We start from the raw sequence: 24,901 nt of genomic DNA, 5'->3' as shown, positions 1-24,901 counted from the left end.
TCTTCTAACCATACACTAGCTTAGGTCAGGGAGATGAAAAGGACCCAACAAAGAAGACTGAGATGGAATAATCCGTGAGGCAGGTGGAAAAGAAGGAGGGTTTGAATCTGCAAAATCAAGGGAAGAAAATGTTCCAAGAAGGAAGGAATGATCCACTGCATTAAATGCTGCTGATAGGTCAGGTAGGATGAGAACTAATAATTGACTACTGGATTGAGCAGTGTGGGAGTTGTTGAAACATGCCCTTTTGGTGTAGTGATGGAAGTTTGATAAAGTCTGATAAGAGTTAGGTAAGGGTGGGACGAAGCAATGGGAGAAAGCAAGTACATATAGACAACTTCTTCAGTTTTGCTTTTTTAAGATGAGTAGAAAAATAAAGCTGTCCTCTGCATATGGAATTGGGGTCCAGAATTTTTTTTTAAGATGGAAGAAATTAATGTTTGTATCCTAATTAAAATGATACAGTGGAGAGGGGAAATGGACAATACAGGAAAAACGACGGTTGCAGGAGGAAAGTCCTTGAGGAAAGAAGGGATGTAATTCAGTACATAATCGGGGGGATCAGTTCTAAGCAAGAGTATGGACAATTTATTCATTGAAATAAAAGGGGAGGCATACAGGGAGGGGGGAAGAGTAAGCTGGGACAAAGTGAGAGAGTGGCATGGACATATATACACTACCAAATGTAAAACAGATAGCTAGTGGGAAGCAGCTGCATAGCACAGGGAGATCAGCTTGGTGATTTGTGACCACCTAGAGGGGTGGGATAGGGAGGGTGGGAGGGATACGCAAGAGGGAGGAGATATGGGGATATATGTATACATATAGCTGATTCACTTTGTTATACAGCAGAAACTAACACAGCATTGTAAAGCAATTATACTCCAATAAAGATGTTAAAAAAGGGGGGGGGGGAGGCAGAGTCGATAGGTACAGATGCAGACAGGTGGACAGATTTGGTGGTGGGAGAATGAGGATGTCCTCACCTGAGTGCTTCTATTTTCTCAGTGAAATAGGAAGCTCAAAGTGAAGATAAGGAGAAGGTATTAAAGGTTTGAGGAAAGAAAATACTGTATTACATTGATTCTAATACTTTTTCATATTTCAACATCTGTGAAATTGCTGTCTTACAAATGATGGCATGCCATAGTTTAATTGGCAGCATTTTTTTCTTTCTTAGTAATATGTAAAATAATGATGTATCTTATAATCAATGGCATCTGAGATCCTAATGTTATTTAGGAATGGGGAGAGTGAATGGATTACAGAAATGTAGTAAAATTGCCTGGCAGCATTAAGAGCCCACTTGATATTAGTAGCCCTTAACTTTATTGGCATTTTCAGTGTCATAAAGACATGTTTTTATGTCTCATCTTTAAAAAGTCCTTTCTTGACATGTAGCTCTCTTGAGCAATTGCTCTATTTCCTAGCTTTCTTTCATAGAATAATTTTCTCTAAAGAGTTGCTTCTTGTTGCTGCCTACATTTTCTCACTTCCAACTGTCTCCTCAGTCCATTCTAATTGGCTTCTTGACCATAACTACACTCCTAAAACTGCTCTTGTCAAGTTACCAATGAAATTTCAGTTGAAAAATTAAATGGACTTTCTTAGTCCTCATATTTGACCTCAACGGCATTTAAGAAAATTGAAATACTTCCTTATTTTGGCTTCTAGAACATCTCACAAAAGATCATTTCTCCCACCTCACTAACACTACTTCTTTATTTTCTTTACTGAATACTCTCCCTCTGTCCTGCCTCCAAATGTTGGAATATTCAAGGGTTTGGCCTTGGGGCTTTTCTTTCTGAAGTTTTTCTTAAATGGTCTCATTCAGTCTCATGGCTTTAAATACCATTTATTTGACGTTGACTGAGAAATCTATATCTCCAGCCCTCATCTCTCCCCTGAATTTCTGACCCCTAATTCCTTATGCCTACTTGAAATCTCCCCTTCAAGAGGCTTAAAAGCCACCTCCAACTTCACATGTTCAAATCAAATATTTAGGAGCCATCCTTGATTTCTCTTCTTCCTTTTTCCTGTCTTTCTCTCATAGTATTTATGTTCTATGAGGGCATATATTTTATTCGTTTTTGTGATATTGTGATTTATAATAAGAAATATGTATTTGGCCTTCATCCCCAATTCTGGCTCAGAGCTCCTAAAACTCTTGGAATTCCCTAAGTGATGAGAATGAGCATGGTGTCTTTTGTTATGTTAATTAGGTGACTTTTGGACTGCACCTAAGGATGGGGGCTGATTGCCAGGAAAACCAAACCATGTGATTAGAGGGTTGGAACTTTCAGTCCCATGCCTCCTAACCTCTGGGGAGGCGAGAGAGGCTGGAGGTTGAATCAATAGCCAATGGCCAGTGATTTAATCAATCATGGCTATGTAATGAATGATTTAATCAATCATGGCTATGTAATTAAAACCCAAAAAATGGGATTCAGAGAGCTTCTGGGTTGGTGAACACGTGGAGGTGTGGGGAGAGTGATGTGCCCAGAGAGGGCATGGAAGATCTGCGCCCTTTTTCCATACTTTGCCTTATGCATCTCTTCCATATGGCTGTTCTTGAGTTATATCTTTTAATAATAAACTGGTAGTCTAGTAAGTAAAATGTTTCTCTGAGTTCAGTGAGCCAGTTCTAGTAAACTAAACAAACCCAAGGAGGGGGTTGTTGGACCCTCCAATCTATAGCTGGTAGGTCAGAAGCACAGGTAGATAACCAGGACTTGCAACTGGCATCTGAAGTGGGGCGAGACAGGCAGTCTTAGAGGACTGAACCCTTAACGTGTGAGACCTGACATTATTGCCAGGTAGATAGTGGCAGAATTGAGTTGAACTATACAACACTCAGCTGATGTCTGAGAATTGCTTGGTGATGGGGAAAAAAGCCCACACGTTGGACTTGGTGTGAGTAGAATTTTAGTTTTGTCTATGACTATATCTCCAGAGCCTGACACATAATAGGTGCTAAATAAAGATTTATGAATACTGAGTAAATGTGAAACTGTCTATAGTTTCATGTCCATAAGTGCAACCTGTCTGGCTAGGGTCTTGAATCTATAGATCAATTTGGGGAAAACTGACATCTTAACAATATTGAGTTTTCCAATCCATGAGCATGGTATATCTCATCATTTATTTAAGTCTACTTTAATTTCTCTCAGCATTGTTTTCTAGTTTTCAGTGTACAATTCTTGCATATTTTTTGGTCAGATTTATCCCTAAATATTTCATAATTTTGATATTATAAATTGTATTTTTGAATTTCCATTAACAATTGTTTGTTGTGACTATGTAGAAATACAATTTATTTGTGAATGTTGATCTGTTAGCTTTTTCAAAGTTTCCATGGGATTTCTTACATAGATAATCATGTTATCTGCAAATAAAAAGTTTTATTTCTTCCCCCTCAATCTGGATGCCTTTTATCAATTTTCCTTAACTTATTGCACTGGAAATAAGTCATCCACCACTACAATGATGACTAGAAATGGTGACAGATGACATAACTGCCTTTTTTCTGAACTAAGGGGAAAAACATTGTTTTTCACCATTAAGTATAATGTTAACTGTAGGTTTCTTGTAGATGCCCTTCATGAGATTGAGGAAGTTCCCTTTTAGTTTTAGTTTTCCAAGAGTTTTTCTGAAGAACAGATGCTGTATTTCCTCAAAAAAATTTTTGTATCTATTGAGATTATCATGTTTTTTCATTTTTAGTATATTAATATGGTGAATTACATTGATTTTTTAATGTTAAACCAATCTTGCATTCCTGGCATAAACCTCATTTGGTCATGTCCTTTTTCTGTATTGTTGGATTCTGTTTGCTAAAATTTTGTTTAAAATCTTTGCATTTATGTTCATAGGGTATACTGGTCTACCAGTAATATGTGGTCTGGGTATCAGAGTAATGCTGGCATCATTGAATGAGTAGGGAAGTTTCCCTCCCCTTCCATTTTCTGGAAGTTTGTGTAGAATTTAGTATTATTTCTTCTTTAAATATTGGGTAGAATTCAGCAGTAAAGTCATCTGGACCTGGAGTTTTCTTTGTGGGAAGGTTTTAAACTACAGAGTCAATCTCTTTATTAGATATAGGGCTATTCGGGTTACAAATTTTCTTCTTGAGAGAGCTTTGGTAGTTTGTGTCTTTCAAGGAATTTTTCTGTATCATCTAAGCTGTCAAATGTATTGGCATAAAGTTGTTCATTATATTCTCTTATTATTTTTAAAAATATTTATTTATTTTTTGGCTGCGTCAGGTCTTAGTTGCATCACGTGGGATCTTTCGTTCTGGTGCATGGGCTCTTCGTTGTGGTGTGCGGGCTTCTCTCTAGTTGTGGCGCACAGGCTCATTAGTTGCAGTGCGCGGGCTCTCTAGTTGTGGTGCGTAGGCTCCAGAGCACATGAGCTCTGTAGTTGCGGCACGCAGGCTCATCTCGTTGTGGCGCACGGGCTCAGTAGTTGCGGCGCGCAGGCTTAGTTGCCACGTGGCATGTGGGATCTTAGTTCCCCAACCAGGGATTGAACCAGTGTCCCTTGCATTGCAAGACTGATTCTTAACCACTGGACCACCAGGGAAGTCTCATCTTATTATTCTTTTAATATCTATACTATTTGTAGTACTATCACCTCATTCCTGATATTGGTCATGTGTCTTCCCTCTTTTTTTTTTTTTTTCCTGATTGCTCTGGTTAGAACTTATCAATTTTATTGATCTCAGAACCAGCTTTTGATTTTTCTCTTATTATCTGTTTTCTATTTCATTGATTTCAGCTCCAAAGTTTATTTCATTTTTATGCTTTCTTTGAATTTCATTTTCTCTCCTTTTGTTGGTTTAAGGTGGACACTGAGGTCAGTAATTTGAGATCTTTCTTCTTTTCCAGTTAGTGGCATTAGTGATATCAATTTCCCTGTAATAGACTGCATCCCACACATTTTTGTATATTGTTTTCATTTTCAGTCAAATCTAAATAATTTCTGGGACTTCCCTGGCAGTCCAGTGGTTAAGATGCCACACTTCCACTGCAGGGGGCGTGGGTTTGAACCTGGATTGGGGAACTAAGATCCCACATGCCGCATGTGGCACGGCCAAAAAAAAAAAATCTACTAATTTCTCTTTTTGTGATTTTTTTTTTTTTTTTTTGGCCACATTGTGCAGCTTGAGATCTTAGTTCCCCAGTCAGGGATTGAACCCAGGCCCTTGGCAGTGAAAGCATGGAGTCCTAACCACTGGACCACCAAGGAATTCCCTGTGATTTCTTTATTGACTCATAGGTTACTTAAGTGTGTTATTTAGTTTGCACATTTTTTTTATTGTTCAGATATTCAGATACCTGTCATCAAGCTCTAACTTAATTCCATTGTCATCAGAGAGCATACTTTGTATGACTTTCATCCACATAAATTTATTCAGACTTGTTTTATGGTCCAGAAGTTTATCTTGATAAACATTCTATGTCCACTTAAAAAAATGTGTATTCTGCTTTTTTTTTTTTTAATAAGAATTTTCTTTTTTTTTTTTAATTTACTTATTTATGGCTGTGTTGGGTCTTCGTTTCTGTGCGAGGGCTTTCTCCAGTTGCGGGGAGCGGGGACCACTCTTCATCGCGGTGCGCGGGCCTCTCACTATCGCGGCCTCTCTTGTTGCAGAGCACAGACTCCAGACGCGCAGGCTCAGTAATTGTGGCTCACGGGCCTAGTTGCTCCGCAGCATGTGGGATCTTCCCAGACCAGGGCTCGAACCCGTGTCCCCTGCATTAGCAGGCAGATTCTCAACCACTGCGCCACCAGGGAAGCCCTGTATTCTGCTTTTGTTGGGAGGAGTGTTGTATAAGTGGTAATTAGGTCAAATGGTTGATAGTGTTAACTCTTCTATATTTCTACTAGTTTTGTCCTCGTCATTTATGGAGAGGAGTATTGGAATCTCACACTTTAATTGTGGGCTTGTCTAGTCTATTTCTCCTTGTATTTCTATCAGTTTTTGCCTCATGTATTTTGATATTCTGTTTTAGATACCTAAACACTTAGGACTGCTATGATCTCCTAATGAATTGACCCTTTTATTGTTAAGTGCCCCTCTTTATCCCTGGTGTATTATTAGGGTTCAATCCAGAGACAGAAACCACAAAGTATTTTGAACAAGGAACATTTAATATAAAGAATTATTAATAGGGAATTGGTGTAACTGGGAATTGGCTAAGTGGGGAATAAAAAGCACTCTAAAGAATACCCTGAGGCTGGGGAGGGTATCCCCAAAAGAAATAAACTTGGAGGGGGAGACTCTTCCCCAAGGCTGGGATTCAGGTGAGGATATGTTTGAAACCCATCAAATGACCAAGTTTCCTGGGTTGTTACAGGCCACAGCTGGTGTGCAACTGACAACCCAAGATTGTTGAGTAAAGGATCACTGGCTAGAATGCTGATGAAATTTGCTAGGAAACTGCCTGCAGGGTTATGGTTGACATGCTGGAAAGCCAGCTGAAACATGGACTGGACTAACAGGAACGCCTCCCAGAAGCTGCCTGAGAAGAGGGTGGTGGTTGTTGACTCACTGGAAAGCTGTCACTAGTAAAAAGCTGGGAAGTGAGTTGGGGCACATGTGGAACTCATTAGCTGCCCTTGGGAATGCTGCTGAACCTGTGGGATGAAGCCATTCACAGGGAGGTGATGCTTGCCTCTTAAAAATGCTTGAGATGGGGTGTGTGCATGAAGTTGTCCATGAGGAGGTAAGACCAGATGCTTTTGGAAACTTCTGGAAGGGGTTGGAGGTGGGGAAACTAGGGAGGTACCACTTGCTGCTGCCTGCCAGGGAACTACCAAAAACAAACAAAACTCTGCAAGAGCCCAACCAGATAAACACATTGGAACTAGGAAAGAAAACCTCTTCTGTATTAGGATTCTCCAGAGAAACAGAACCAATGGGGGATACACACCACACACACACACACACACACACACACACACACACACACACACACACAGCTGACCGTTGAACAATTAGGGGGTTAGGGGCAACAACCCTTCGAGAAGTAAAAAATTTGCATGTAACTTTACACCAGCCCTCTTTATCCCGGGTTCTGCATCCTTGAATTCAACCAACCAAGATTGTGTAGTATGTATTGAAAAAAATCCAGGTATAAGTGGACCCATGTGGTTTAAACCGATGTATATATATGAGAGAGAGAGAGAGAGAGATGAACTATAGGAATTGGTTCAAGTGGTTATGGAGGCTAAGAAGTTCCCCAGTCTGCAAGCTGGAGAACCAGTAAAGTCAGTGTGAATAATTCAGTCTCAGTTTGAATGCCCATGAACCAAGGGAGCCAATCAATGGTGTAACACCTAGTCTGAGGCCAAAGGCCTGAGAACTAGAGTAGAGTGTGTGCACTAGTGTAAGTCCTGGAGTACCAGGTGCTCCAGTGTCTGAGGGCAGAGGATGGATGCCCCGGTACAAGAAGAGAGAGCAAGAAATTGCCCTTTCTTTACCTTTTTTTGTTCTGTTCTGACCCTCAACAGATAATAGCTGCCATTGGCGAGGGCAGATCTTCCTTACTAGTCAGCACCCTGAATCATATGCTAATCTCTTCTGGAAACACTCTCACAGACATATCCATAAATAATATTTTTTTTCCAGCTATCTGGGCATCCCTTAGCCTACTCAAGTGGACACAGAAAATTAACCATCACATCTTCCTCCTCCAGTGCACCTCCAGCACCTTCTACTGACAAAGTTTCTTTTGAGTAGTGTTAACATGGTATCATTTTCCATTCTTTGAGTTTTAACCTTTTACTGTCTTTATATTTAAAGTAAGTTTCTTTTAGGAAGCTTATATTTGGGTCTTTCTTTTTTATACAAGCTGACAATCACTGCCTTTTAATTGAGGCCCTCAGAACATTTACATTTAATATGATTGATATGACTGGTTTAAACCTTCCATCTTATTAAGTGTGTTTTTTTTTTAACTAAGTGTTTTTTTATTTCTCCATCTGTTCTTTATTCCTTTTCCCCCACCTTCCATTGGATTAAAATTTTTAATGATTTCATTTTAATCTACTGTGTTGGCTTATTAGCTATATATCTTTATTTTGTCTCTTTAGTGGTTGCTTTAAGGTTTATAGTATACATTTTTAACTTATCACAGACTACTTTTCAAGGTATATTATACCACTTCACTTACCAGAATATAAGAACTCTATGACATATAATGTTATATGTCAATTATATCTCAATTTTTAAAATGGCTTTAAAAAAAAGGAACTTTACAACAGTAAACTTTCATTTCTCTCTTCCTGGTTTTTGTGCTATTTTCATACTTCTAAGTAGATTATAAATCCCAGAAAACACTCTATTATCATTACTTTAAAAAGGCAAGTTACCTTTTAAAGAGATTTAAATAATTTTTAAAGTGTTTTATATTTTCTCATGTAGTTACCATTTCCTGTGGGCTTCTTTCCTTTGTGTATATCCAGATCCTTTACATCCAGATTTCCAGCTGGTATCATTTTCCTTCTGCTTGAAGGACTTCCTATAACATTACTTCTACATAGGCCTGCTTGTGATGAATTCTTTCAACTTCTGTATGTCAGTAAGTCTTTATTTCACTTTCATTTTTGAAAAATATTTTCACAGCACAAAGAATTCTAGGTTGTGGTTTTTATTTTCAGGATTTTAAAGATATTACTCCACTCCTTTTTGTGGCTTCTATCATTTCCAACAAGCAATCTGCTATTATCTTTATTTTTTTTCCCCTCTGGCTGCTTTTAAGATTTTCTCATTATCACTGGCTTTAAGCAATTTGATTACTATGTGCCTTGGTTTAATTTTCTCCATGTTTCTTGGGCATAGAGGTCATTGAGCTTCTCGGATCTGTGGGTTTAGAGTTTTCATTAAATCTGGAAAAGGTTTCATCATTATGTCTTCAAATACTTTTTCTGTCCTTCCTCCCTTCCCTTCCTTTGTGGACTACAATTACGTATATATTAGACTATCACTTAAAGTTTTCCCATAGCTAATTGATGTTCTGTTTTTTCCATTTCAGTACTTTTTTTCTCTCTGTTTCATTTTGGATGTTTTCTATTGCTACATCTGCAAGTCCGCTAATCGTTTCTTTTACAATGTCAAATCTGTCATTTATCCCATCCACTATATTTTTCATCTCAGACATTGCATTTTTCATCTCTAGAAGTTCAATTTGGGTATTTTTTAAAAATCTTAAGTCAATTATCATCAAGGTCTATTAAAATAGAGGATCCATGTCATTAATGACTACTCTAGACTTCTGAGAATTATGACTTCCAGTTTCAAAGGCTAATATGTCTAAAATTAAACAAAAAAGAGGTTAAGAAGTGGTCCAGAAGACACTGATCTTGATCACTCAATGTAACATTTTCAAGATTTAGAAAACTGAGACAGTGACAGATGAAACAATTACATCTCTAAGTAGGAGTCCAGAGAGTATGTTAGGAGAGAATTTACATTATTATGTTCATAATGCAGCTAATGAACCATGAGATTAAAAGATAAAAAGCACTTCTATTAGTTTTTTTTTGAACATGAGTCTAAAAAAGAAATATACCCATAGCTACTGAGTGACTTGCATGTTAAACATCCTTGACCCGTTTTTCCACGAATACCAGTTTTACATATTTCACTCTACTCACGGTACTAATGAGATTACTTTCCTAGATATTGTCTCTTTTATGGAGTTAGAAACATTCATTAAAATGTTCTCCCCAAATTTCACATTTAAGAGTTTCTCTGTATTTCAGTGTATAAAAACAGAGTAGAATGGTGGTTACCTGGGGCTGGGGCTGGGGCTGGGGATAGGGGTAGTTAACTAGATAACCAGTTCAAAGAATTCTTAGAATGTAAAGATAAAAAATAAAAAGAGTGAAATACGAGAGAAAGATAACAGATATAGAAGGCAGGTCAAGGAAATTTAGTGTACATATCAAAGCAGTTCAGAAGGAGACAAGAGAATAGCGAGATAATACTCAAAGAAGTATTTTCTAAGTTGAAGAAGTTGAAGACCAGAACAAACAATTTTCTCAGTATTAAGAGAAAATGACAAAGAGAATAAAACAATAGGAAAAAATTAGGAATACAGAAAGTATATATAATAGAAATACACATAAAAGTATTCCATAAAGAGAAAATAAGACAGAGAAGCAATAACCAAAGAAATAATAGTTGAAAAAATTTAAAGAGAGTACTTTCTTCCTTACATTTTAATGTATTTTTTTGGATTTTAAAATAATGAACATGTATTATTTAATCAGAAAAATCCACCATAAAGGAAATTTAAAGACATGCAATAAACTGGATTTTAAGAATCATTTAAAAAGACTAAAATCTCCATTAAAAATAGGCAGTTAAAAAAAAAAAAAAAGGGCAGTAGACTTCCCTTGCGGTCCAGTGGTTAGGACTCTGCGCTTCCACTGCAGGAGGCACGGGTTCCATACCTGGTTGGGGAACTAAGATCCCGCATGCCACGCAGGGTGGCCAAAAAAAAAAGAAAGAAAGAAAATGGGCAGTGAATATGAGCAATTCATAAAAGAAGTACAAATTATCAACAAATAAAGGACAGATACTCATCTTCCTAGATTATCTGAGTAGTGCAAATTAAAATATTAAGGCTGGACTTCCCTGGTGGCGCAGTGGTTAAGAATCCGCCTGCCAATGCAGGGGACACGGGTTCGAGCCCTGGTCTGATCCCACATGCCGCGGAGCAACTAAGCCTGTGCACCACAACTACTGAAGCCTGCAAGCCTAGAGCCCATGCTCCTCAACAAGAGAAGCCACCGCAGTGAGAAGCCCATGTACTGCAACCAAGAGTGGCCCCTGTTCGCCACAACTAGAGAAAGCCCGTGTACAGCAACGAAGACCCAATGCAGGCAAAAATAAATAAATAAATAAGTAAATAAATAAATAAATAAAATATTAAGGCTAAGATATCAATTATCTCAGATTGGCATCATTTAAAAAGAATTATAATACTAGTGTTAGGGTGTGGAAGAATATACACTTTTATGTACTTCTTTCTCACAAATAATTTGAGTTATTATATTATGTCATATGATGATAATATAATGATACATAAAAAAGAGCCTTGCTTTGGGGAATCCTGGAGTCTAAACGGTATAATATTTCTGCAGGGCAATGTGGATCTTATCTATTTATTTATTTATCTTAAATTGAAGTATAGTTGATTTACAGTGTTGTCCAGATGTATTTTAATTGTGCAGCCTTATATCCCAAAATTTCTAGGCCTTGGAATAAGGAGGAAAATCAGAAAAATATTTACAATATCAATGTTTATATATAGGCTGTGCATTTATGTGTCTATATCTATCCCTGTATGTGCCCACTGGGAAGGGATAATTAAGTGATGAATGATATTACACCTATCCAGTGAAATACTTTATTATCCAGATATGACACTATCCATGAATTATCCAGATATGACACTATCCATGATAAAACTTGACTGAAACAAGCATGTTACAGAGGATTTTTTGTGTCTAATCACATACACCCCAATACACACATACTTGTTTTATATTTAAATATATGTTGATACATCCATAAAAATATCTTGAAGAACCTTATCAACTTCCTATCGATGGTTATTTTGGGATTCAGGATTAATAGGTGTATATGTGAGAGCAACGTTTACTTTCTACTTTATATATTATTATAGTGTTTGTAGTAGGAAAAGATAGGAAATAGCCTAAGTGGATGTAAATAGAGGCCTGATTAGATAAACAGTAGTATTATATCTTTACAACGGAATCCTTTGTGGCTGCTGAAAGGAAGGAGATAAACTATAAATACTAATATGAAACAACTCCAAAATAAATTGATAAGTAAAAGAAGCAAGGTGTGTTAAAGTAGGAAAATATATCTTAAATGAGATACAAAAAGCACTAATGAAACACTGAAACTGGTCTTCAGTAAAATTTTGCTCATCAAAAGACACCATGACTGAATAGAAAGGTAAGCCACAGACTGGAAGAAGATGCTCTCAGTAAAGATATCCAATGAATGTTGTGGTTATTGGAGACATTACTGAAGGACAGCAGAAGTGAAGTTCAGTGGAACTGGAGAAACCGAGGCTAGGATAACAATTCTTAGCTTACTTGTGGTCCGCAGGCACAGATTCTGCTTATGGGGCCTAATCAATATTCCTAGGATACTGACCTGGAATTCAATACCGCTCATTTTTCACTTCATCCAGACCTCCAGGACTTGGAGCCTCTTCTTTCTCCCATGACAACAGGACCACTCTGCATTTTTTGCTTCCATATTTGAGGATCTGATGCAACCTGGTGGATCGTGACACCACTACAATAGTTCCAATTTCAGATCCACCTGAGATAAATCATTCTGCAACACATTAACTTTTACCAAGTCAGCTCCTCCTCTGGAATACTACTTTGCTCCCACTTACTTTTAAAAGATATTGACACAATAGAATATTACTCAGTCTTAAAAAGGAAGGAAATTCTGACACAGGCTATAACATGGATGCAACTTGAAAATGTTAAGCTAAGTGAAATAAACCAGTCACAAAAGGACAAATACTGTATGATTCCACTTATATGAGGTACCTAGAGTGGTCAGACTCATAGAGACAGAAAGTATTATAGTGACTGCCAGGAGCTGAAGGGAGGGAGGAATGGGGAGTTCATGTTTAACAGACAGGGAGTAATTTCAGCTGGGGAAGATGAAAATTTCTGAAGGTGGATGGTGGAGGTGTCATGTTCACATCTTCTTCTTTTCCTCCAAGAGTGTTGGGTCCTTAGCAAGGCAAAAAGTGCAAGCTCTGTTACTGAAACATCTCAGTGTGGCAGAGATGGCAAGCTGTCACTCAATATCCATTCTCTGGTTTTTGCAGTTCATAGACTCTCCAATTTTTGTCTGCACATATGCTTTCCCAGAATAAAAATTACATATCCCAACCTCCCTTGTAGTGACCAAATTTTGGCCAGTGGGATGTCAGTGCTGCAAATTTATGAAGTGTCCTTAAAATAATACCCTTTTCCTATTTCAGCTTTATGCTGAATGTGTATAGGTGACTAGAGTTTGGGCAGCCATTTTGGACTATGAAGTAGGAAGACACTTATTGATTTTAGAGAAACAAGAGAGAAGGAACCTGGTCTCCGGACATCATGACCTAGACTAACTATATCTAGGGTTCTTTTTCACGAAAGAAATCCATTTCTATTTTATTTAACCACTATTGTTTTGGCAATTTCTATTATGAACAGTTGGACCTAATCCTAATTTAGGTACTTAGCCCATTCTCTGGCCCAAGAAGCAAGTTTTTTTGCTTTTTTTAAAATCAAGAAATAGCTTCGTTGTGACATCTCTTTTCATTCACCCACTCACTGAACAAACATCCAAGAGATTCATAATTTGGAGTCAGACACCTTAGGCAGAGTTCATATAAATATATGTTGATACATCCATAAAAATATCTTGAAGAACCTTATCAACTTCATATCACATCATACTGTATGATACATACATGGGAGAGATGACATTATTAGATATGAGGCAGCTGCAAACCAGGGAAGTATCTCTTGTAGAGAACAGCATCAGTGATCCTGGGGTGATCCCAACTACAGATGCCTCAACTACTCTGTGAGAAACCATAAAGTGATGACCGAAAGGTGTTAATTTAAAATAAGGATTTGTGGACTTCCCTGGTGGTGCAATGGTTAAGAATCCGCCTGCCAATGCAGGAGACACGGGTTCGATCCCTGGTCCGGGAAGATCCCACATACCAAGGAGCAACTAAGCCCGTGTACCACGACTACTGAGGCTGCACCCTAGAGCCCACACGCCGCAACTACTAAGCTCGCATGCTGCAAGTAGTGAAGCCCGCATGCCTAGAGCCCCTGCTCCGCAATGAGAGAAGCCATGGCAATGAGAAGCCCATGCTCTGTAACGAAGAGTAGCCCCCACTCGCCACAACTAGAGAAAAGCCAGCGCGCAGCAACAAAGACCCAACGCAGCCAAAAATAAATAAAATTTTTAAAAGTAATAAATAAATAAATAAATGGACTGTGTCATGGCCAAATTAAAAAATAAAATAAAATAAGGATTTGAGAGCTCAGAGAATTACTGAATTACAGAATTCTGACTAAATTCTACTAAATTAGTCACTGTCTAAAACCAACTGATTTTCTTTTTCCTGTTCTTAAAGATGCTAATATAACTAAGATTGTGCTACAGAGGCCTGAGCAAGTTCTTTTTTTTTTTAAGAATGGGGGATTCTTTTTGTTTGTTTGTTTATTTTTTATTTATGGCTGTGTTGGGTCTTCGTTTCTGTGCGAGGGTTCTCTCTAGCTGCAGCAAGTGGGGGCCACTCTTCATCGCGGTGCGCGGACCTCTCACCATCGCGGCCTCTCTTGTTGCGGAGCACAGGCTCCAGACGCGCAGGCTCAGTAATTGTGGCTCACGGGCTTAGTCGCTCCACGGCATGTGGGATCTTCCCAGACCAGGGCTCGAACCCGTGTCCCCTGCATTGGCAGGCAGACTCTCAACCACTGCGCCACCAGGGAAACCCCAAGTTCTTTTTTTGAAGACTATTAGCTTAATAGTATTTATCTCATAAGGTTCAGTTTACCATGCCCCAAATTTGAGTCCAAACTTCTTAGGGCCTATAATGACGTACAGTGTAGGCAGCTTAACACAGCAAGAAAAATTTAGTGTAATAGTTAAGAGCATAAGCACTGCAGTCAGACAATCTAGGCTGGAGTCAACCACTTCCAAACTGTGTGACCTTGGGCAAGTTTTATTACCCTTCTAAGCTTCGGTTCCCTCATCAGGGATAATAATGGATACACAGATTTAATCATAAAAAGTGCTTAGCACAGTGCCTGGGACAGAATACTCCCTCAGTAAATGGGAAGAGTTATTACAAGAGTCCCACTGTCCATAAGAAAAGAGTATGTGTAGCTCAGAAGGCCTGCAGAGGTAGCCTACTGTAACTCCTATAAATGTCCAGGTTTTACCAGTTCATGTATAACATGCAGCTATGCTAACAATATTCACCGTGTTCTGCTGGCTCCTGGCCTTCTAGTTAATATAGAAACCCCACCCCTGCCAGCTCCTCTCCTTCCATCTACTTTTGCAAATTCTCCAAGAGTGTGTCCATAAATAAGCCTCCTCCTTCCAGGTGATGTCCGTATCATTCTTTCCTCTGGTCTTGTTGGAGATGCCTGCAGTTAAGGGCTCCACTGAGATTCCTCTAAGATGCACTGAGATTCCTCTTCATTATCTTTAAATATCTTAAAATGTTTTTACTTTGTTGTTTTTCACTTTATAAACAGAGTATCATGCCATATGTAACCTTTTGGGACTTACTTTTTCACTTAATATTGTGTGCTCATTTTCATCCACATGGTTGCATGTCATTGTAGCTCATGTGTTTTGGCTGCCGTACCACATCACCCTACTCTTCCAATGATATGCACCTAGGCAGCTTCTAGGTTTAGGTTTTGCTATTGTGAAAGCGTTACAAAGCTCTTGTTAATATTCCCTGTTGTACATGTATAAGAGTTTCTCTTAGCGTATACTCAGGAATGGTATCGCTGGATTGTACAGTGTGTGAATGTCACATGTTACTTAATGTATTATGTTTTTCTTTTTTTTTTTAATTTTTAAAAGTTATTTTTTAATGAAAATATTTTATTTATGCTAACATATGGGTTTACTGTTATTTTTAAATGAATTAATAAACATATATTTAGATTCTCAGTTTTGACCTATAGGAAATATCATTGATAAAACCAACATAAACAATATGTCTTTGGTATCGTCAATAATTTTTAAGCATGCAAAGGATATGAGACCAAAATATTTGAGAATGTTGCTCAATGGAAAAACAGAGATGAATGAAGCAAAGGACTAGAAACAACTTACACTATCATCAACATTATCTTCATTATTATCAGCAGCAGCAGCGCCATCCATATACTGAATCATTGAATGATTCTGATGTGCCGAGTACTGTCCTAAGCTCTTTGCATGCATCATCTCATTTAATCCTCATAATAACTCTATGAGGTGAGTATAATTACCATCACTCCATTTTCCATATTGGAAAACTGAGGCTCAGAAAAGGCTTAGAAATTTTCCCAAGGTCCCAAGCTAGTAAAGAATAGAGTCCAGGTCTAATTCCAGGGCATCACTTATGCTCTGGTCTTAGAGTAGGAGATGCTGGGTACCTGTGGGGTTGAAGGTAATACAAGCTTCCGCTCACGTATTCATTCTTTTGTAAATATTAATATCATATTTACTATTTTCATTTTTTAGGACTTCCTGTTCCTGCTTCATTTTTCCTTATTTCTTTGAGCATATGTATTAGGCTTCTTTTAAATTCCTGCTCTGCTCATTCCACTACTTCAGAAATATGTTTATGTATGTACTTAAAGGCTTGGAATAACATGCACACACAACTATTCTGGTGGTCCTCTTTGAAGGGTTGAGGTTATGAAAAAAACCAGTTCAACCAACCTGGACAGTGTTTCATTTTATTTCATTATATAAAATGTAGAAACCCTGATTGAGAAAAAATAGGGAAGAGACTTAAAAGAAACTGAAGAATCTTCTTAGGAAAGCAAAGATTGTTGAAGGATACCTTGCTCCAGCCATGATAAGCATCTGTCTTCTTGGCAATCTATGGCGAAGCTCCAGAGACAGTATAATCCCAGATCTCTCCCACTCACCCCTGAGCCTTGGTCCTGGATTTGTGTGGTAAGAGGCTGAGGAAATATGAAAAGAACCAAAATAAGAACACTCTCCATGGAAGTCAAGCTCAGAGACTGGTCCTCTTTCACTCTGCTGAGTACATTAGGAGCAGGAAAGATCAAAGTTCCTGAAAGTCTATCTTCCGTTCATTTGGCTTTTTTGGCTTGTGGCTCTAGCATGGAGTTGGGCAACCCACCGCTCTTCCTCCACTCACAGATATCTGCATAGTTGCATGTCCGGCATTTCCAAGCCTCCTCCACATCAACCCCTTGAGGCTCTCGGTGGCCCACCCAGTAGGCCATATAGTGCTGCACTTTGTTTCTCACCTCCGTCTCTTCAAAGGCCACTATCTCTGTACCCAGCACAGTGGCAGTCTCTTGGTGGATATACTCAATCTTCAGGATATCAATAACTGGGAGGTCAGACAGTGTTAGAGACAAGAAGACCAGCTCCATGAGGTCACCCAAGGACTTCACAGAGAAGCCTCCCTGCTGGGCATGCCTCAGCACTGAAGGTCCCAGTGGCTTTTCTGGATGCAATTTTGTGTGGTGGATTAGGCTAGCAGTGGTCACTTTCCCTTGTACCATGGCATCAAAGATATATTTGTACAGGCTGACCTGAAAACAGTCTTTTTTTTTCTGAGCGTCCGGAGGGAGCACAGGGCGCCTGCGTGTCTTGAGTTCAGCCAGTTCCAGTTCCCCCCTGGCTGTATAGTGCAGCTCATCAATCACTCCAACAAGGAGCACACCCTCCACTTCTCCAAACACTGGAAACTCTCTGATGCGCCCTTCTGACTGCAGGGTAGGAATCATTGATAATATGTTCAGAAACTTAACTGCCCAAGCATCTTCTTTAGAGGTGATGGGGACAGTCACAAGATCATGAACTTCTAGTTCTCTAGCTAGGTGGATGCTGGCACCAGTGTCCAAAACAGCTGACTTCTCAGGTGTCAAGAAACCAGGAAGCTCCTTCCCATATACCATTTGCTGTTCGCACCAGTTCTGAGTAGACAGGTCAGTGACATACAAATATTTAAGATGGAATCGTTCCATAGGTGACGAGACATCCAATCCTCTTTTCCACTTTGGTAAGCTTATGAGCTTGCCATCCTTCCCAGGGAGTTCAGAAGAAGGGCCAGGCTTGTTAGGTGAAGTACTTGACTCTTGTGTATCCTCCAGGTCCAGAAACTCTGAGTCACTCAAGTCTGAGAACCCTGAGGCCTCTGCTGACACCGTCTCCTCTTCCCTAGTCTCTGCCATGGCACAGCTCTGGATTGGGCAAAGGCCGTGCATATCATGTTAAAGAAATGCATTACGCAAATGAAAAATTTCTCAAAAGCACTTTCAAATTCCAATGAGGTAAAAAAGAATCATGACTAATTATTTATATACAGTCTTTAAAGATGCTTATTTATTTATGACCAATTAGTAATGCTATAGAGTTGTACTACGGGTACAATTTACAACAATAAGACTCATTGTATCATCCATATATGAATACTTGGCAAAAATTTTTAAGTGCAAAATAAAACTTAAGTTTTATTACTGAATCTGGTATTAACATACCATGTGTGACTTTAAGCAAATCACCTACTTTGTCCTCAGTTTCTTCATTTAAAAGGAAATTAGAGGTTTGCCTTTTTTCCTTCAAAATTCTACTGACTTGGGACATTATTTCATTTTTTAAGAGAATGTAGATCATTGTAAATGTTGGAGCAATATTTGCCAGTTTACCATGGACCACTTCTACAATTCTTTTGATACAAAGTCCTTGACTAGGAAAATAAACCTCAATAACAAACTGTTCCTTGAGCAGAATCAGCTCTACAGTGACTGCTTTTAAATGTAGTTCTCAGAAACGTAGTGCGGCAAAATCAAAGACTAACTACAGATAAATACAAATAGATCTACTCATGAAGTAATAGCATGAAGTAACGAGAGAGGATATTCACAGCAACATGTGGAAATCAGTTGTTTTTTGTGTTTGAGATATATTAAGAAAATGACAAGAAGAAAAAGCTCTTGGTGGGTTTTACTTTACCTTTACTGACTGTATAAATTCCTCCTAACACTATAGAAATTGGTGTTTCCCACTAAGTTTATTTTCTCCCTCCACAAGAAATTAGCTTATGATGGAAACTATGTAAGTGAAAACTCTTAAAATATTACTGTATTTTGCTATAAATAATAGTGAATATTTATTGCACAGTTATTGCGTGCTAGACACTGAGCCAAGTGCTTCACACCCAATATCTCACTACTCTACTGAGGGACAAATACTCTCCCTTTTTACAGCAAACAATTTCACAAGCACAGGAGACAGAATAGAACAATGAACACAATCTAGATAAATAACTGTTGACATGTTGCTGTGTTTGCTTCTTTCAGGTGCTTTTTTTTTAGCCTAACTATTTTAAAGTAAATTACAGACATCATCATGCTTCAAATACAAATGCTTCACATACATTTCCAAAGAAGCCTCCTACATTAACTACAATATTATCATATCTACCGAAATTAATAATTCCCTAATACTCCAGTCCATATTCAAATTTGCTCAGCTGCCCTAAAAAACATAGCTTTTCATTAAACCAGGAAACAAAGACCATACATTATGTTTGATTGTTTTGTCTCTCAAGTATTTTTAATCTTAAGAAACTAGGGGAGTTCCCTGGTGGCCTAGTGGTTAGGACTCTGGGCTTTCACTGCCGTGGGCCAGGTTCAATCCCTGGTCAGAAAAAAAGAAACTAGTAGGGGGGAGGGATAAATCAGGAGCTTGGGGTGAGCACATGTACACTACTATATATAAGATATTTAGATAACCAACAAGGACCTACTGTATAGCACAGGGAACTCTACCCAATATTCTGTGATAACCTATATGAGAAAAGAATCTAAAAAAGAATGAATATATGTATATGTATATGAATCACTTTACCGTACACCTGAAACTAACAGAACATTGTAAATCAACTATACTCCAATAAAGGGACTTCCCTGATGGTGCAGTGGTTAAGACTCTGTGCTCCCAATGCAGGGGGCCCGGGTTCAATCCCTGGTCAGGAAACTAGATCCCATATGCATGCTGCAACTAAGAGTTTGCATGCCACAACTAAGGAGCTGGCGAGCCACAACTAAGGAGCCCACCTGCTGCAACTAAGACCCAGTGCAACCAAATAAATAAATAAATAAATGTAAAAAAAAAAAACTGTACTCCAATAAAATTAAAATATTAAAAAAAAAGAAACTAGGCAAATTATCTTGTGAAGATACTCTTTTTAAGCCTTCCTTCTTTTTTTTTTTTTTTTTAAATTATTTATTTATTTATTTATCTTTGGCTGTGTTGGGTCTTCGTTTCTGTGCGATGGCTTTCTCCAGTTGCGGCAAGTGGGGGCCACTCTTCATTGCGGTGCGCGGGCCTTTCACTATCATGGCCTCTCTTGCTGCGGAGCACAGGCTCCAAACGCGCAGGCTCAGTAACTGTGGCTCACGGGCCTAGTTGCTCCGCGGCATGTGGGATCTTCCCAGACCAGGGCTTGAACCCGGGTCCCCTGCATTGGCAGGCAGATTCTCAACCACTGCGCCACCAGGGAAGCCCAAGCCTTCCTTCTTACTTCACATATCTAACCCTGCATACAAAAAAAACCCAAAAAACAAAAAACAAAACAAGGTATGAGCAGCCCACTAGTATTTTAACTTTGGGTGACAGGAAAATAACTTGACACAGAATTGAAGCTGATTGAGGTAAAAACTATGAGCGAAGCTTCCTCGTTGCTACTCTAAGGAGCAATGAAAGAGCCGTATGTACCAACTCCCATGTTAAAAACTTAACACTGATACCTTGAAAATGGCATTAATATTAGTTATCATTGTACTTAACTAATTTTTAAATAGTCTAAATGTCCCTAATGAAAGAAAACACAGATAGCTGGAAAACAAGTTATCTGCAATGAACCAAAGTAATACAATGCTAAGACTTCTGGGTATATCCTATAAAGTTATTGCTTTATAGGATACTTCAACAGTAATAAAACACAGAAGCTGCACGTTTGCACAAGTGTCTTAAAGTATAAATGTGCCTTAGATGATGATAGTTTCAAAATGAGTAACGTTATTTGGATTCTGAAGTCCCTGAAACTGGGAGAGAATCTTTACCCTCCACCAAGAAACAAAAATTAAATGGCAATTAACATGTATACTTCGGGTTGCCCCCTACCCCCACCCCTCTGCAGGGGAGGGCACTAAATCCAATCAACTGACCTTGAAAATAGTTCACTTCAAATATCCAGTCCTGGGCTATCCAATATGTAGCCACCAGTCACATGCAGCTATTTAAATTTAATTAAAATTAAATAAAATTAGGCACATTTCAAGTGCTCAGTAGCTACATGTGGTTGGTGGGTACCACATTATAAGGCACAGATATAGAACACTTCCCTGTCACACAAAGTTCTATTGGACAGTACTGGTTTCAATTATTTCATACGTATCTATTAATTCCCCAAAGAGAGCGTAAGCTCCTGAAATATATGGACTTCCTACTTGTTTTACATACAACACTCAAAACAGGGTAGCTCTTAATAGGTAAGTGAAATGTTTGTAAAGAAGACACAAGGGACTTCCCTGGAGGTGCAGTGGTGAAGAATCCCCCTGCCAGTGCAAGGGACACGGGTTCGAGCCCTGGTCCAGGAAGATCCCACATGCCGCGGAGCAACTACACCCGTGTGCCCCAACTACTGAGCCTGTGCTCTAGAGCCCACGAGCCACAACTACTGAGCTCACAGGCTGCATCTTCTGAAGCCCGCGCACCTAGAGCCTGTGCTCTGCAACAAGAGAAGCCACCGCAATGAGAAGCCCACGCACCGCAACGAAGTGTAGCCCCGCTTACCGCAATTAGAGAAAACCCACGCGCAGCAACAAGACCCAACACAGCCAAAAATAAATAAATAAATAAATTTATATTTAAAAAAAAAAAAAGAAGACACAAAAGGAGAGCATTCTTTGTGGAATTATTTACCTAAAAGGAAAAAACAATACAATGGGGATGGACAATTTAGACTCAATGTGTTGCTTGGACTTCCCTATGCAGAAAAAATCCAGGCAAGGGCATGATGCAGTGCACTGTGTCCCAAAATTCAGTTTGTATCTTTTTGACAGGAGATGATTTTACATGGTACGTGGATCAGCATCTTAGAATAAATATAAAGCTTAGAGTGTTCTTCAAATGCATAATTTCCTATGTAGTGTTTCTCAGCACAAGTTTGATTTTTTAAATAAATGTAAGTAAAAAATTAAAAATATGAGACTAACAATACATGTGGTACATAGGTATGGTAGAAATAGTTGGTAAGTGAATGAGATGTTTGGGAAACACCAGTATGCTGTCAAGAGTCTGGGGGTCCTACAGATCTGGATTCTGAACCTGAGTAGGTCAATAGTATTTAGTATGCTACTTGCCTTATGAGTATTCTTGGGCAAGTGTTCAGTTTTCCTGAGGCTACTGACACATCTTTAAAATTAGAGTACTCCTTCCAACCATACTCAGCTACCCAGACAATTGAGTGATGACAAAGTACACACACTGGCACACAACAAATGTGGATCTCCTTCTCCTTCTCAAGGGAGAGATGAGATAGTACACCTATTCCCTCTGACAAATTAAATTTTAGGAGAGAAGAAACTTCTACTCACCTGGGACTTGGCTGATCTTCCTCCTCACAGGAAAGGCAGAATGCTGAAATGACAAGGCTGGGGGAGGAGGAAAGAGCTCTGAAAGACCAGGTCTGCAATCGGAGAATCCAGATTAGCAACTCGGCCTTGCTAGAACAGAGACTTTTGGTTCTTTCTCACCTGACCAGTCCCTCACATTGCGGCGTTTCCTCCTCTCTGATCCACACTGCACAGACTGTTGCCCACCCCAGATCCTACGTAACGCTTGCCTCGCTCCGAGGGCAAATTCTCCGTGACTTCTTCATTTTGCCCATACCCTGGATGCAGTTACTTGATCCAATCCCTGCTCCCTGCAAGTAAAAGGGTCAGTAATAACGAAGGTCCTCCAGGAGCTCCGAGAGCAGTTTCCTCTTCCAGCCCCAACTTCGGCCCAGAAGCTCGGGCAGAGACCTCAGATCAGATGTTTTTCCCCTCTGATGGGTTCCTGCTGCCTGCGGCACTGCCTCTGCCTTCACGCTCAACATCCTGACTTGTTCGGTGCAGCCCGGACTTGTGGGCTCCAAGAAAGTCTGCCTTCAGCGGGCACCTTCCCACCGGTCCCCAAACCACTGTCTCCCCGGGAGTTCCATGCTTGCCCGAAAGTTTACTGAGCACCTCCCTACAGTGTCCTGGAGGAGCGAGCAAAGCATTGCTGGACTTGGGAAGGGGTCCCAGCCGACAGCAGGGTCTTCCAAGATCGAAAGGTCCTGAACCCACAGGAGCAGACGAGATAAGCCGCTGCCCCGGAGCCGTTCCCACCCAGAAAGGGGATTGGGGGGACGCGGCACCCGCGGGGACAGATCCCTGGGTTCCAAAACTCAGCCCCTCAGCCCGCCCCCCGCATTCGCCGGCCTTCCCCTAACCTCGGATATGCCTCGGAACCCCGGACTCCACCGGCTCCGCCGCGGCCTTGGAACCGCTCCCGGACTCTTGCCCCGGACGCGTAAGTGCAAGTCAGGCAGAGGACCTCTGGTTTCGCGCTTCGCACAAAAGCCGCCTGGACACCAGGCCCAGAATGCCCAGCGGCTGCCCAAGGTCCGCCCCCTCCCGGAGGCCTCAGTTGCGCCGCTTAGTCTTCGCGCATCTGCCGCTCAGACGCGAATCCCACTCGCTGCGGGGCGGAGGAGGGTCCTGATGCAGGTCCGCCTCTGCGGAGGTCGTCCTTGTGGGCCGCTGGCTGTGCGTGTGGGTTCATTCGGGACGGAACTGCGCCGTCACCTGACCAAGAAGCTCCCACCCTGGCGGCTCCCGGCTACTGCCAAGCCAGTGTAGGAGAAAGGTCTGGGCATGTCCCTTTCCGCGGTGCCCTTGGCCTCTGCCCGTTAGCGCTGCGTCTGCGCTTTGCCACCTTGGGTTCTGTACGCCTTTCTTTGCATCTCGCACCAGCTTTCCCAGCTGAGAGAACAACCACGAACTCACTTTTCAAAGATGCTGACGCTCGTCTCATCAATGTATTTCTTTTTTTCTATTTGCTTACTTTTTAATTAACCCTTTTATTGGGAAATATAACACAATTATATTCTGAAATAGAAAGGTAAGTATAATAATTATTGAACAGACATGTCATCATGTAGAGCAAAAATAGATAGTGTCGTGCCCTTCCCAAATACACTCCCATGCCTCCTTCCTGAGGAAACCACTAGTCTGACAATTATTGCTTTTTTTTTTTTTTAACAGTCATCACATATTTGGAAACGATTTGTGACAAAGGTGGCATCGCATTGCAATGGAGAAAAAAAGATGGTCTTTTCAATGAAGGTTCTGAGACAATAGGGTATCCTTATGAAAAAAAATATAAAATGAGACCCCTTGTGTCACTTCATCACAAATATCAATTCCAGGAGGATTAAAAACCTAAATACATTTTGGACTTCAGAATAGGGGAAGATTTTATTTATTTATTTATTTATTTATCTATTTACTTACTTATTTATGGGCCTTGCAGCTTGCGGATCTTAGTTCCCCCACCAGGGATTGAACCCCAGCACCAGCAGTGAAAGCGAGTCCTAACTACCGGACTGCCAGGGAAGTCCCCGATTTCTTTTAAAAAAATACAAAAACATTGGGAGTTCCCTGGTGGTCCAGTGCTTTCACTGCCCTCACCTGGGTTCAATCGCTGGTCAGGGAACTAAGATTCCGCAAGCAGCGCAGCACGGCCAAAAAAAAAAAAAGTTAAATAAAAAAGAAAACTACAAAGGAGATTTTGGGTCAGTTGGGGGAATTTAAATGCGACACATGTTAGATAATAGTATCAATCAATTATCAATATCCTGAGTGTGAAAATGATTTTGTGGTTGTGTAGGAAAACGTCCTTGTTCTTGGAAATACGAAAGCTGAGGGAAGTCTTACACATCAAGTGAAATATGGGTGGGCATAGCTGTATTGAGGCTGGAGGTTTCTGCCTCCTCCCAGGTATAACTTTCCTTCATCA

General features: G+C 39.9%; 1 protein-coding gene across 4 annotated transcripts; it reads right to left on the bottom strand.

Moving 5' to 3' along the window:
- Positions 1–16,531: 16,531 nt before the first annotated feature.
- Positions 16,532–23,744, bottom strand: EXO5 (exonuclease 5). Of its 4 annotated transcripts, none has more exons than XM_059897466.1 (4): positions 23,334–23,744; positions 22,612–22,781; positions 22,453–22,530; positions 16,532–18,030 (listed from the first exon to the last, which is right to left on the bottom strand). In XM_059897466.1, exon 4 carries the CDS (start codon positions 18,019–18,021, stop codon positions 16,909–16,911), a length of 1,113 nt encoding a protein of 370 aa, XP_059753449.1. In that variant the 5' UTR covers positions 18,022–18,030; positions 22,453–22,530; positions 22,612–22,781; positions 23,334–23,744; the 3' UTR covers positions 16,532–16,908. The 4 variants fall into 4 exon arrangements, with proteins under 4 accessions (XP_059753449.1, XP_059753439.1, XP_059753430.1 ...); XM_059897456.1 differs by having other exon boundaries at positions 22,453–22,509; XM_059897447.1 differs by having other exon boundaries at positions 22,453–22,781.
- Positions 23,745–24,901: the final 1,157 nt, after the last annotated feature.

This window comes from Balaenoptera ricei, chromosome 1, assembly GCF_028023285.1.
Source record: "Balaenoptera ricei isolate mBalRic1 chromosome 1, mBalRic1.hap2, whole genome shotgun sequence".
Classification (NCBI taxonomy): domain Eukaryota; kingdom Metazoa; phylum Chordata; class Mammalia; order Artiodactyla; family Balaenopteridae; genus Balaenoptera; species Balaenoptera ricei.
Note: the sequence above shows the minus strand (reverse complement) of the source record. Positions and strands in the feature narration are given on the sequence as shown.

Coding starts and splice junctions, on each gene's coding strand:
- EXO5 (XM_059897447.1), bottom strand. CDS start 18,021: ATGGCAGAGACTAGGGAAGAGGAGACGGTGTCAGCAGAGGCCTCAGGG.